This window comes from Sinohyriopsis cumingii, chromosome 18 (assembly GCF_028554795.1).
Source record: "Sinohyriopsis cumingii isolate HCF-2022 chromosome 18, ASM2855479v2, whole genome shotgun sequence".
NCBI lineage: Eukaryota > Metazoa > Mollusca > Bivalvia > Unionida > Unionidae > Sinohyriopsis > Sinohyriopsis cumingii.
Window position 1 is genome coordinate 88,912,676 of NC_142978.1, and position 13,654 is coordinate 88,926,329.

General features: G+C 34.4%; 2 protein-coding genes across 8 annotated transcripts in view; both read right to left on the minus strand.

Moving 5' to 3' along the window:
- Nucleotides 1-2,027: 2,027 nt before the first annotated feature.
- Nucleotides 2,028-13,654, minus strand: part of LOC149777397 (nucleoside hydrolase-like) — a 31,446-nt gene continuing 19,819 nt past the window's right edge. For 6 of the 7 annotated variants that reach the window (XM_089942004.1, XM_089942005.1, XM_089941999.1 and 3 more), the window contains exon 6: nucleotides 2,028-3,628. In XM_089942004.1, coding sequence (XP_089798130.1) covers nucleotides 3,299-3,628 — 330 coding nt within the window. In that variant the 3' untranslated portion in view covers nucleotides 2,028-3,298. The remainder of the gene's footprint in view (nucleotides 3,629-13,654) is intronic. The other variant, XR_016416170.1, reaches the window with a different exon arrangement.
- On the minus strand, nucleotides 10,062-12,665 carry LOC149777398 (uncharacterized). The gene is made up of 2 exons (XM_089942006.1): nucleotides 11,312-12,665; nucleotides 10,062-10,513 (listed from the first exon to the last, which is right to left on the minus strand). The coding sequence occupies exons 1-2, from the start codon at nucleotides 11,604-11,606 to the stop codon at nucleotides 10,101-10,103; spliced, it is 708 nt and encodes a 235-aa protein (XP_089798132.1). The 5' UTR covers nucleotides 11,607-12,665; the 3' UTR covers nucleotides 10,062-10,100.

Here is a 13,654-nt window from a genome sequence, read left to right on the forward strand (position 1 = left end):
TGGTACTGGCCATGTTACATGAGTCTATGACCATCTGTCTGGGTGTGCAAAAACAGGAAGCCTTCAAAGGGTGAATGATGCAAATTAGTAGCACCAGGCTTCACTGTGGCAGATACTGCCACTCTGCAAATTTAACAATTTGAGACTAATAAAATGAAAACAATAACTTTAATTTGTTGGTCATCTGTAGGTCATTTTCCATTAAGCCCAAGCATATATCACATGAAGTGAAAACTTGTGTCTAAATTACCACCTGTTACAGAGAGTAGCAATACCAAGGTTTTCAAGATGGCAACTTAATACAGAGCTTGGGGAAATGTTTATATGCCCTTGTCCCTGGGACAAGTGAGTTGTATGAGATACTCACTCCTGTCATCACTTTCAAGACAGTGCACTAACTCTCTAGATTACTTATGTTCTTGCTAAAAACAACCACAGGCACCTAATGCAAGCTTGATACTAAAATTGGTTCAAAACAATTTTAAAAAATCATGTTCCAAGCAAAGACATCAAGTTTAAAACCCTTCTTTGTTGTTGTTGTTGTTTTAGGGTTTAACGCCATTTTTCAGCACACGATAGGATATACATGGCGGCCAGCTTTAGACCACTCGGCAAAACCCTTCTAATATGTGGTCCCATATGTCACTCTAGAAACTAGAGAAACTGCAGTTTCACACCAAGCCCTTGATTAACGGTCTTCACATTTATTGGGACATGTCAGAAATCAAGGTGTCATTCTAATGTGAAGAGGTTCGCTTTTCAGCATGCTTGTTAAGTTGGACATGTAGGCAGTTAAGTGTCAAAATTGTACTAGTTTTGCCAAGTTAAACTGCATTATTTTTGCCCCAGGTCACCGGCATTATTATAAATACATTGATACATTGCCATACAGCTAACAAAGGGTGCCAGTGAAATAGATCACTGTTGATTGTCCAAAAGAATTGTAAAGTTATGACCCACATCTCAATTATGACCCATCAAATGTAGTCTCAACATTATGTGCTTTATAAATTGATTATAGCAGAATTCAATATGTGATAACTTGTGGGAACTGGTAGAGATACTTATTTCAAATGCAGGCCAGTAACATATTTCTGGTAAAATGTAATTATATACACAGTGTGTTCATTAAATTTTACAAGTACCAAGATTTTCCACAAATATAGGAGGGGCTTTTTCTATATTATTTTTATTTAATAAACATTTATTGACTCACTGAATATAGGCAGGTGCTAGCAGTAAAGTTAACAGGGTAAATCCCTGGACCCTGGCATTTAATGACAGTACTGTATACAGACAGAAATGTATACATGTGTCTTCACTTTATCTTGACAATGAGCTAATAAAGTTGGAGGAAGACTATTTTCTGATGTACAAAAAATAAATTCTTTGGTTCATTAGTTCTCATATTTGTGCGAGTTTGTTGAAAATGAAATTTCTTCCACATTAAAATGAAATGACTTACTATATATTTAGATCAGGAGCCATGTATGAGAATGATTCCTGACCCACTGTTTTTGCTCTGAACGTAACATTGTCATCATTTGGACCATTTCAATATTAAGTATGTTTCAGGTACCTGGATCACAAACAAAGTCAGCTTCCTTTGCAACATACTCTGATGTGTCAACAGGAAGGAACAAAAGGCAAAAGTAATGGATAATTGGTGCATGCTAGACGTTAATCAGAAAATGCATACAAATCTATTCTCAAGCCATGAATCTGCATCTCTACACTTAGGGATGACTAAAATGTAAAGTCTGCCTTACACAAAAAATGGTTACATAGTCAGGATCAGAGAATTAGTGGTTTTTGTAAGCCCTAAGCCTTGTTAATAACTCGTCTCTATTCTGTTTTTTGTGTATAACTAATACAAATGCTTCATCATTGTCTCTAATTATGCACTTCATTTTTCCTTGTGAATTTACATAACATTAGTTGAAAATAGTACTCTTGTGGCTGGTTATACAGTACTGTTAACTATATTCCTCTGCCCTATATGAAATCTGGTTAATCACAAAAAGATATACTTTAAGAATCATTTATTCAAAAAAATCAAAGGTACCATAACTTTTTAATTGATCGCACCACTGGCTATAATCTGTGATTCAACTCTACTTCATTCAACAAACTGCTAAATTCATTTTATCATCAATGAATATACATAACTGCATCTGCCAACAATTTCTCATTACTGTTTCTGAGTGGATATAAAACTTGATCAATATTCTTATTATGACCTTTAACTTCTTGACAATCACGTTATTGCTTCATGACAATCACATTACTGCTTCTTGATAATCACAATATTTCTTCTTGACAATGACATTATAGCTTTTGACAATCATATTATTGCTTCTTGACAATCACATTACTGCTTCTTGATAATCACATTATTGCTTCTTGACAATGACATTATAACTTTTGACAATCATATTATTGCTTCTTGACAATCACATTACTGCTTCTTGATAATCACATTATTGCTTCTTGACAATGACATTATAGCTTTTGACAATTATATTATTGCTTCTTGACAATCACATTACTGCTTCTTGATAATCACATTATTGCTTCTTGACAATGACACTATAGCTTTTGAAAATCATATTATTGCTTCTTGACAATCACATTACTGCTTCTTGATAATCACATTATTGCTTCTTGACAATGACATTATAGCTTTTGACAATCATATTATTGCTTCTTGACAATCACATTACTGCTTCTTGATAATCACATTATTGCTTCTTGACAATGACATTATAGCTTTTGACAATTATATTATTGCTTCTTGACAATCACATTACTGCTTCTTGATAATCACATTATTGCTTCTTGACAATGACATTATAGCTTTTGACAATCATATTATTGCTTCTTGACAATCACATTACTGCTTCTTGATAATCACATTATTGCTTCTTGACAATGACACTACAGCTTTTGAAAATCATATTATTGCTTCTTGACAATCACTGTTGCTCTGATGGGACAATCTGTAATCATTGCTATGCAAGGTTTTGTAAAGAATTTACCATTTCTATTTGAGCCCTTGTAAGTAGCTATGAATACGATGAAGCCAGTTAAATTAACCTGAAAGTCATTTTTATTTCATGTACTTGTTCAGAATAACAATTATTCTAACTTCAGGAGCTAGTGATTTCATGTCAAAATGTACACCTCCACCCCAGAAATAAAGGAGCTGTTTAGTCATTTAATTATTTCATTTCATCATACTTCTTCTCTGATTAGAATCCGGAAGCTACATATGTAATTTGATCTCTTTAATACTACTTCATTGTATCATTTGATTATACATCTGTCTAGCTTTCTCTACATTTACTTTCTTTACCAGGGTCACATTTGGGTTTTTTCCCAAACATCCCTTCCAGTCCACAACCATCTGGCCCCTTGTTAAGGTCCCTGATAACTCCACAGTGGCATAAACTGATTCTGTATCTATGGCAACTGATTTGTCAACTGCAACAGCCATTGCAGTTAAGTCACATGACCTATAGAATGGTGACTTCATCTCAACCCTTTGCCTGTGTACAGCTGTACGAGTAATGGCTTGGTTGAATTGGGCTTTTGGTGTGTTATGAGAAATCCAGTCATCAAACCAGTTCTGAAAGAGAAAGAGATTTGAGGTGTGATTAATGCAAGACACTTTGGTTGTTGTCATATAACACAGTGAATTTATTTTTGTTGGTATCAATTTTGGGGGTTTAGTGAAAAATTACATTTTTATTCCTTCTTAAATATGTGAATTGAGTCTTATCATTTACCCATAAGATTAACTGTTTGCTTGGTCTTTAAATCTGTGATTTGTAGTAACCACAAACTCCACAAAAACCAGTATGCCACAAAAACAGGTACACAAAAAAAATGTTGAATCACAGTTGAACACAATGGAACACTATACAAATTTCAGTTTCCATAGTAAGAAATTATTATTTTTCTGCATCAAGAAAAGGATATTTTTTCAACAAAATTTCTTACTAATAAGAATGCTCATTAATATTTATGATTCATTCTAAACCTTACAAATTTACAAAACTTTATAAACATTATAAATTTAACAAACTTTATAAACATTCAACAATTTACCAAACTGTTTAAACCTTACAAATTTACAAAACTTTATAAACTATAACAATTTACCAAACATTAGAAATTTCACAAATTTACCAAACTTACAATTATTAAACTGATCACTTGAACTGATTATTTATGAGAAATAAAAAATTATTTATCCCATAATATCAAGATTTATAAGATATTGTGTTAAAAATACTATAGCCCCAAAATGATGCCTGACCTCTGACCTTGAACCAAAGGTCATGTAGGATTCCTTATCACCAACATTTTGATTCATTTTCAAGATCAACCAATACACTAATTTGGATTGAAATCAATTAGTATTTGTTCATACTATCATCTTTATAGGCAAGCGCTCAAGGAAAAATGAAGAATAAATGAGATACAGCTGAAGAAAACAAGTTATCACATACAATTATAATTGGCCTTAGGGCTAGAAGAGCTAAAAAAATACATAACTGTAAGACATTATTCTGCATAATGAAATTAATTTTGAAACACACTCTTGTTGACCAGCTCAAAGGACTTGATCTGCAACTTTGCTCCTTAAGACTGAACACCAGTCCTTCACTATAAAACATCTCAGTATAACACAGTTCCTGATATAACATGGATATGGTCATGGATTTATTTCACTATAATGCACTTAAATATAACACAGTCAATGATATAACATGTATCTCACACTGCAGCTAAAAATGATGCTCAAGGCCTTTGGTCATACAATCATGCTTACAAGCCAGGGCAGCTAAAAATCATGCTCAAGGCCTTTGGCCATACAATCATGCTTACAAGCCAGTGCAGCTGAAAATCTAGGTCAAGGCATTTGGTCATACAATGATGTTTACAAGCCAGTGCAGCTAAAAATCTAGGTCAAGGCATTTGGCCATACAATCATGCTTACAGGCCAGTACATCTAAAAGTTTCAATCAAGGCCTCTGACCATAAAATCAAAGCCAGAGTACTTATAGTCAACATGTTCATTGGAATGCAATTCAGTACAAAGCCTACTCAAACTTCAACATTGTATGTTCAAGTTACTGTGTTCATAAGCTTAGTGAAGAAAGAAATTTCAGGTAATGACCCATGACCTGACAAGTTCAATGAGGTCTGGTTTCCAAAACCTGTCACAAAAGATCCAGTATGCTGATAATGCAATCTGCTCCAATTTCATTCAGAACCTATTCAGTGGGTTTTTTGGTTGAAAACTCCATGTCAATGCAACCATAGTGGCAAAAGGAGTAATGACAGCAAGATGTATGATATAGTCACTGTGTCACATTGGAGGTCAGATGAGCACTACTAGCTACATAGTGATACAAATATTTTAGTGAAAGCCTCATGCTGATATGACCATCTGTTCAGGATGAGCAACAATAACAAGACTGTAAATATGGCTGCCAGGGCAGCCAATTTTTTAGTTATATAGCCATGTACTTTATATATGATTATTCAATGCACAAAAATTGTAATGAAGAAGAGGATGTTTCAAGAGTTGTCAAATTTTGGTATGTCACAATGGCAACACATCGAGTTACGTCAGACTTCATATGTATTTGGAAGCGTTCTAATGAAAACCTCATGTCAACATGACACTCCCTTAAAAAGGACCAATGATAACAAAGATTTTCAAGATGGCCACATATTAGAAGTCTAATCAGCTTAAGTTTTATTCAGGACCAAATTGTCTTTTAATGAAAATACTGAACCAAAATCACCATATCATGGACAGAAAATCACAGAACTTGACTCAGACAATCTCAAGATATACCACATGTTAAGCTTGATTAAATCTTTTCATTTAGCACAACCTGGCTTACATAAGATGTCTTTTAGTGAAAACCCTATTATCCCATTACAATAAGGCCATTTATTCAGGAGGAGTAGCCACAACAAGATTTTCAAGATGGACAACAAAGTGGAAATATTCAATAACAGATCAGCACCATTTTCTTTCAGATGTGATAAACAGTCTTTTACTAAAACCTCTTGCCAATATGATCATCTGTTAAGGAAGATAAGTGATAAGATTTTCAACAAGACCACCCTGGTGGACATACTGGATATCATACTGGCAGGCATTTTCATTTAGGACTAAATCATGTCTATGTACATCATTAGAATTCTTTCAGTGAAAGTACCATGTTGATGTGACTATCCCTTCAGTGAAAGTACCATGTTGATGTGACTATCTCTTCAGTGAAAGTACCATGTTGATGTGACTTATCCCTTCAGTGAAAGTACAATGTTGATGTGACTATCCCTTCAGTGAAAGTACCATGTTGATGTGACTATCTCTTCAGTGAAAGTACCATGTTGATGTGACTATCCCTTCAGTGAGAGTACCATGTTAATGTGATTATCCCTTCAGTGAGAGTACCATGTTAATGTGACTATCCCTTCAGTGAGAGTACCATGTTGATGTGACTATCCATTCAGTGAAAGTACCATGTTGATGTGACTATCTCTTCAGTGAAAGTGCCATGTTGATTTGACTATCCCTTCAGTGAAAGTGCCATGTTGATGTGACTATCCCTTCAGTGAGAGTACCATGTTAATGTGATTATCCCTTCAGTGAGAGTACCATGTTGATGTGAATATCCATTCAGTGAGAGTACCATGTTAATGTGACTATCCCTTCAGTGAAAGTACCATGTTGATGTGACTATCCATTCAGTAAAAGTACCATGTTGAAGTGACTATCCCATCAGTGAAAGTACCATGATGATGTGACTATCCCTTCAGTGAAAGTACCATGTTGATGTGACTATTCCTTCAGAATGTGTAGCAATTAGGAGCAACATGATTAATCATTATATTGATGCATCAATACTTTTTCCATATCAAAATCCATATTAATACTGCTGGGGAAGAATCAATACAAAAAGATGCAAGCTATTTTAATCTTTGGCTGTCACAAGTAATTATTAGTTGTTCACCTTCTTATTCTTTAAGTTGATAATTCATCTAAGATAGCTGATGCAGACATAAGTACCTATTTCTGTCAGATTAAAAAAGAATATTGACAAGACCCACTTGCCTTCTACAAATTAAAGGAAAGTGACTAACTCACATGCTTTGAAATCTGCTCCTCCCCCTTCGCCAATTCCATGCTAAATACTTCATCCCATCAGCACGTTCAGCCACTCATAACATACAACAACATAATGGAGACATTCCAGGCTACATGACATTTATATTCATTACTTATCACTTAATAACCACTTTTACTCAAAGATTTTCTGTTGCCTTGTAGCTTGTCTACTTGGATTAAATTTGATGTTGTTGTTTGTTGTTGGGTTTAATGCCATTTTTCAGCACACAATAGGCTATACATGGCGGCCAGTATTAATGGTGGAGGAAGAACCCGGGAAAACCACTGGAAAGAATCACCGACCCACGAGAAGCTATTGGCAAGCTTTCTCACATACCCACATTGGCTGAATCTGAGACTCAAACTCACGCAGAGGTGAGATGGCAGTTATCCGTAATGGAGAGTGCTTTAGACCACTCGGGGCCATGATTAAATTTGAAGGCTACACTTTGGGTGTGTGTCACACAGTGAAATATGTTACATTCAATTCTGATTGGGAGTTACTATTTGCTCAAGTTAAAGTAAAAAAAATACCACCAATCAGAACAAACTGAAGCTTATTCACTGAGTAACACACCATAGGCATTGAATTAAACTCAATCCAAACAGACACAAAGCAACAGATAAGCTTCTCACATAAGTGTAATAAAAGATCTGTACAAAACTTAAGTCACACATGGGGAACAGGTTTGGAATGTCTCTATTTACACTGATATAATTATGTAATCTGCAACTAGCTGTGCTGACAGGATATAAAAAAAATTATCACAGAATTGGCAAGGGAGAAGATTCCAAATTGCCTGAATTATAGTCACATGGTTAATTTTAAGAAGGCAAGTGGGTGTTGTCAATACTTTCCTTTTTCACTGACAGAATTGAGCTCATGTGGCTGTAGCAGTTGTTTTAAGCAATAAGTAAAATATGATGAATTTGGCTGTTAGTCTTCTCAACCCCTAAACTTGGACTTGTTCTACGTAAGATTTTCATTGCCCTGTTTCCAGTTTTGATGACAAGAACCTAATGCCTTTTTTTTAAGTGAAGACAAAAAAAATGTTTTAAACATTCAAGCAGTGCGAAACGAAGGGTAAGGCGACCAAAAGGAGTCCTGCATCTGATCAAATGGAGAAGCCAGAAATGGCCAAAAAGGCTGAATTAATGCCAATGACAACACGTAATCTGTTTCTAAGTATTTCATTTTTCTCTTTCATGAATGAGAATGGCAAATGAAAATGTGATAAGTTTATGTCTTTCTGTAATCTGCACACTGGAAATACTACCAAGATGTCAACACATATAAAAAAGCACCACCCTACAAGTAACAGACCTTAAAAAGAACAAAAGACCAACAAGTTTAAATATGTGCATCAATAATGTATCACATTGTAGATGTGAATCATACTGATACATGGCAATTGTATTTTCACCCCAAGTAGCAAAATCAAGATTTTCAAGATGGCTGCCACTATAACCATACTGGATAACAGACTGGTGCCATTTCCATTTAAAACCAGTAATACATCATAAGAAAGTTAGCAGTGAAAATCCCATGTAGATACAGCCATCCATTCAGGCTTTGCAGTCGTAACAAAATTTATGAGACGGACACCATTATGGCCATATTTTCACTAAGGACCAACTAAACCTGGCAGGAATGTGATGTAAAGTGCCATGGCAACACCTCCAAGCAGCCTAGGAGTAGTAATGATAACAATCTTGTGTTTACAGATGGACAATAGATGGACAATAGATGGATGAAGGATAATAGGCCATTGCACAAGCTCATCTAAAAACTGACGCATTTGGCCCAAATGGACCTGAGGTCACCAACCAGGCTGACAGATGCCCAAGTCAAATAAAAGTACAAATGACCAAGACATATGAGTTAGAATGATGCCTACTGTCAAAATTGTATTCTTAATAACAGAATTCATTTTACATATCTGAAACTTTTAAAGGATTTTATGCAAGGATAGGTTCTGTACAATTTTGTCAAATTCTCTCAAATATATTTACGATGAAGACATATAAGGTCTATCTACAAATGTTGAAAAATCTTTAAGTTTGGTTCCATACTCATACAAGCTGTCATAGGAATAAAATGTCCAAGAGACTTGAATCTTTAAAAATGGGGGTTTCTGAAATTCAACTGCTCTAATCAAGACATAATTTTGCAATAATAATTGTAAATACCATTGTATGGAGATTTAACTCAATACGTTAACATTTCACATCAATACATAGTATCATAAAGGTGTAGTTATCAGCTCTTACCTCCAAATTGTGAATCATATTGATACATGGCAATTCTATTGTTTCACTTCGAGTAGCAAAATCAAGATTTTCAAGATGGCTGCCACCATGACCATACTGGATAACAGACTGGTGCCATTTTCATTTAAAACCAATAATACATCATAAGAAAGTTAGCAGTGAAAATCCCATGTAGATACAGCCATCCATTCAGGCTTTGCAGTCATAACAAAATTTATGAGACGGACACCATTATGGCCATATTTTCACTAAGGACCAACTAAACCTGGCAGGAATGTGATGTAAAGTGCCATGGCAACACCTCCAAGCAGCCTAGGAGTAGTAATGACAACAATCTTGCAAGGTTCATACTGAACTATGAATGATAAATTCAAAGACTTTTCCCAAACTTTCAAAGACCACAAACAGAGATTTCCAAGACCTAAATTTGCTAACATTGTGTATACAGGTTATATGAGAAAACAACGAATGCCAAATACTACAATACTGTTTATTGATTAAAGTCAAACTAGAATTAATTTCCTAAAATAGCATTATAATGATCTGGAAGATAGGTTAACATTTGTTATTTTTTCAGAAATATGTAACAGACGTGTCAGATTTAATACAAAATAAATTGTTCTCTTAACAGACATCAGCACTGCTTTAAATGCATTATTATATTTGCTTTTTTTTTCTCTTCAATCATTTTGGAAAGTGATGCCACCACTGTCATCTTTTCCTCTGCTCTTCTCCTAAGAGCATTTGACTCTGTGACAAGCACAATCTTACTGTCAGGAAACATTGCTTTGAAAATATTGTTGATGCCCTTGCATGAATTCATGTTGTAGTGGCTGTGAATACATTTCATTATCCATAGAACTTCCGCCCATAGTACTTCAGATTTAGTGCAAAAAGTATTTAAACTAGTCTTTAAAGTAGAAGTTGCTAAAGCTGATTTGGTAGGCTGCTTTGTACTCGTCATACCATCTGCTGCTGGCTGTGAAAAGTATGCACTTACTGGTGCGACTTGTTCTGTAGATTTTTTATTTTGTTGGTGCTTATATCCTAGAAATGAAACAAAAGTAATATCATTGCAAGAATTTTAATGAATCTAAATGAAAACAAATAACTTCATGATGTATGAAAGTAATTTTTAATTCGGTTTTACATACTAGTAAGAAACGCTATTTAGACACAAATTACCATTAAAAAAATGGCTTCTGAAAAAGTGAAATAAAATATAGGGGTACAAACAAACGGGGATGTATAGTCAGACTATAGATACACAAATCAATTTCGGCAAAGTGATTTTTTTTTAAAAAAATTTTTATACCACTGGGGAAAAAGGTCGAGGGTCGGCAATGAGAAACGGGGACATTCCGTCAACTGGAAACACATTTTTTCATTCTTTTTTTTTATTTGCCTAATCAAATGACTTGACTTCCTACAGTTAAAGCTTCACAGCACACGTTAACGCCATTTTTTTTTTTTACTCACAATTCAAGAACAACAACTCTTGCTTAACTCTACTAAAGTGTACGCATGCGCACTTTGAAACTGTTTATCCATGAACTGAATTTATTACAATTGATGTTTCTATATTAAACCAAGGAACATTATTATGTAGAACAAAATTTTCGAAAATGATTTTTGTCCCTCAAACGTGTTAAATAAACCGACAGTATAAGTAAATTTAAACGGGCCCTCTTTTGCCATATCTCCCAAATCATCAAACTAAACAGTATATTTAATACCCGAAAAGTAATGAGTTACCATTATTTTGCCCAAAACTACCAATAGTTTATACTTTTGCATCTTTGTTTTACTAAATGAACAGTATGTAGTTACTAATTTGCAACTTACCTTTGGCATGACTTGTAAGGGCTCCTTCTCCCACTGAAGCCAAGTTGATCGTCTTTTCACACAATGTACAAAACGCCTTTCGTTTACATAATTTATCCTTTTGCAGCCATTCCTTGTATTTCTCTTGTTCAAGCCAGATATCGTTGAAAGAGCAAAGACCTGGCATTTTTAAACACTGAAGATGTAAATCGACTGAACAAATTTTGAATCCTCGAGCATAATACTTTCGCGCACTTTCTACATAGAGTGAATTGGTGTAATGAACATTTTGATTGGCCAAAGCTGACGGACTCATCCAATCAAATTGAACAATTCGTCAAAAGAAAGAAGCCAGGAAAACCAGCTACATCCAAAGCTAACGACCTTAGGCAATTTTATTTGTGACTTCCTTTGATGAAGTGTGTAGCTGTCTTGCTTTGACGAAGAGTGCATGTGTTATTGAAGTCGCCGCCGAGGCCAACTTTGGATGGCCAAACAAAGCCTCTTTTGTTATTGCGGCGGCAATGAAACTGAACGGGTCATCAAAAGAACGAAACCAGGATAACTAGATTACATCCGAATCTAACAACCTCGGATAATTTTATTTGTGATTCTGGAAAGAAATTAAAAATTTTTGGGTTTATTTCAATTTTCAAAGACTTTTAAAGACCTCAGGGTAATATGCTCAATTTTCCCAAACTTTCAAGGCCTTGAAAATGCTACCTCATTTTTCCCAAACTCTCAAAGACCTTCAAAGACCGTATGAACCCTGCCTTGTGTTTACAGATGGACAATAGATGGATGAAGGATAATAGGCCATTGCACAAGCTCATCTAAAAACTGACGCATTTGGCCCAAATGGACCTGAGGTTACCAACCAGGCCGACAGATGCCCAAGTCAAATAAAAGTACAAATGATCAAGACATAGGAGTTAGAATGATGCCTACTGTCAAAATTGTATTCTTAATAACAGAATTCATTTTACATATCTAAACTTTTAAAGGGTTTTATGCAAGGATAAGTTCTGTACAATTTTGTCAAATTCTCTCAAATATTTTTACGATGAAGATATTTAAGGTTTATCTACAAATGTTGAAAATTCTTAAAGTCTGGTTCCATACTCATACAAGCTGCCATAGGAATAAAATGTCCAAGAGACTTGAATCTTTAAAAATAGGGGTTTCTGAAATTCATCGGCTCCAATCAAGACATAATTTTGCAATAATAATTGTAAATACCATTGTATGGAGATACAACTCAAAACGTTAACGCTTCACATCAATACATAGTATCATACAGGTGTAGTTATCAGCTCTTACCTCCAAATTGCAAGCATTTGATTCATTATTACATTTTAAGGCTGTACTAAATGTCATATCCACTTACACAAAGCCACGATAGCAGCAGTGATTATCAATGAAAATAAAATATTTCACATGTAAACTAATGTGATTGAAACAATAAATTCTGAGATTGTTCTGAGTTGTACTGCATGGTCATTGTTAGAATGTACTGTAAAATATTTCTGAGGATGAATTAATAATGAAAGGAATTGATATCTGACAAAAGAAACATTCAAATGATGATTTACCGTAGTACATGGCAAATTCTAGCATCAGCTGAGACTAAGTACAAGTCCAGAGCATTTGTTATGATACTCACAGATGGAATAAAGCCAGGGAAAATTATTAAAATAAAACTATTCTGTCTTATATATTTATTAATAAACTTTGTATTTTTAAAAATATATATAAACAAATATCTTTTTCTTTGATCAATAATAATCATCCATTATGAAACTAACATTTATGCTTTATTGTTATTATTATTATTGTTATTATTATTAACACTAGAGCACTGATGGACTGACTTTAATTTCATAACTGATGCCTCAGACTCGTCAAATGAATTAAAAATATTCAAGCCTTTTTCTTCAATATTTTACAAAAGTGGCCAAATCTGTTGACAGATTGGCATCTTTAATTCTGCACAAAACTTGAAATTCCCTAATGCTAAGATACTGTTTTTCTAATTCTAGTATAAGTGGCCATACTTTATGGTACACCATGTAGCATTTGAAAATGTAAAAAATATGTAAAAGGTCTGTATGCCAAAATGCATGGGAAAAATTGGTCTATATTTAGTAACAGTGATAGTCATCAATATCTGAATTCATATTGGTATAATTTTTTTACACAATCCTTTAATGCTATGATGTCTTCTATCAAATTCGTCCAGATGACACAATAGTTGATAGACAATGCATGATGCAAGTAAGGACTTATGTGGCCTAATGGTTAAGTCTGCAGAAAATCACCCACCCACCCCACATCTCTATGACCATGACGTTTGATTTTCTTTTT

Bases quoted from the DNA above. Each gene is read 5' to 3' on its own strand.
- LOC149777398 (XM_089942006.1), bottom strand. From the start codon at position 11,606: ATGAGTCCGTCAGCTTTGGCCAATCAAAATGTTCATTACACCAATTCA. The intron at 10,514-11,311 runs GTAAGTTGCAAA...TTTCATTTCTAG, and splicing joins CCTTACAAGTCATGCCAAAG to GATATAAGCACCAACAAAAT.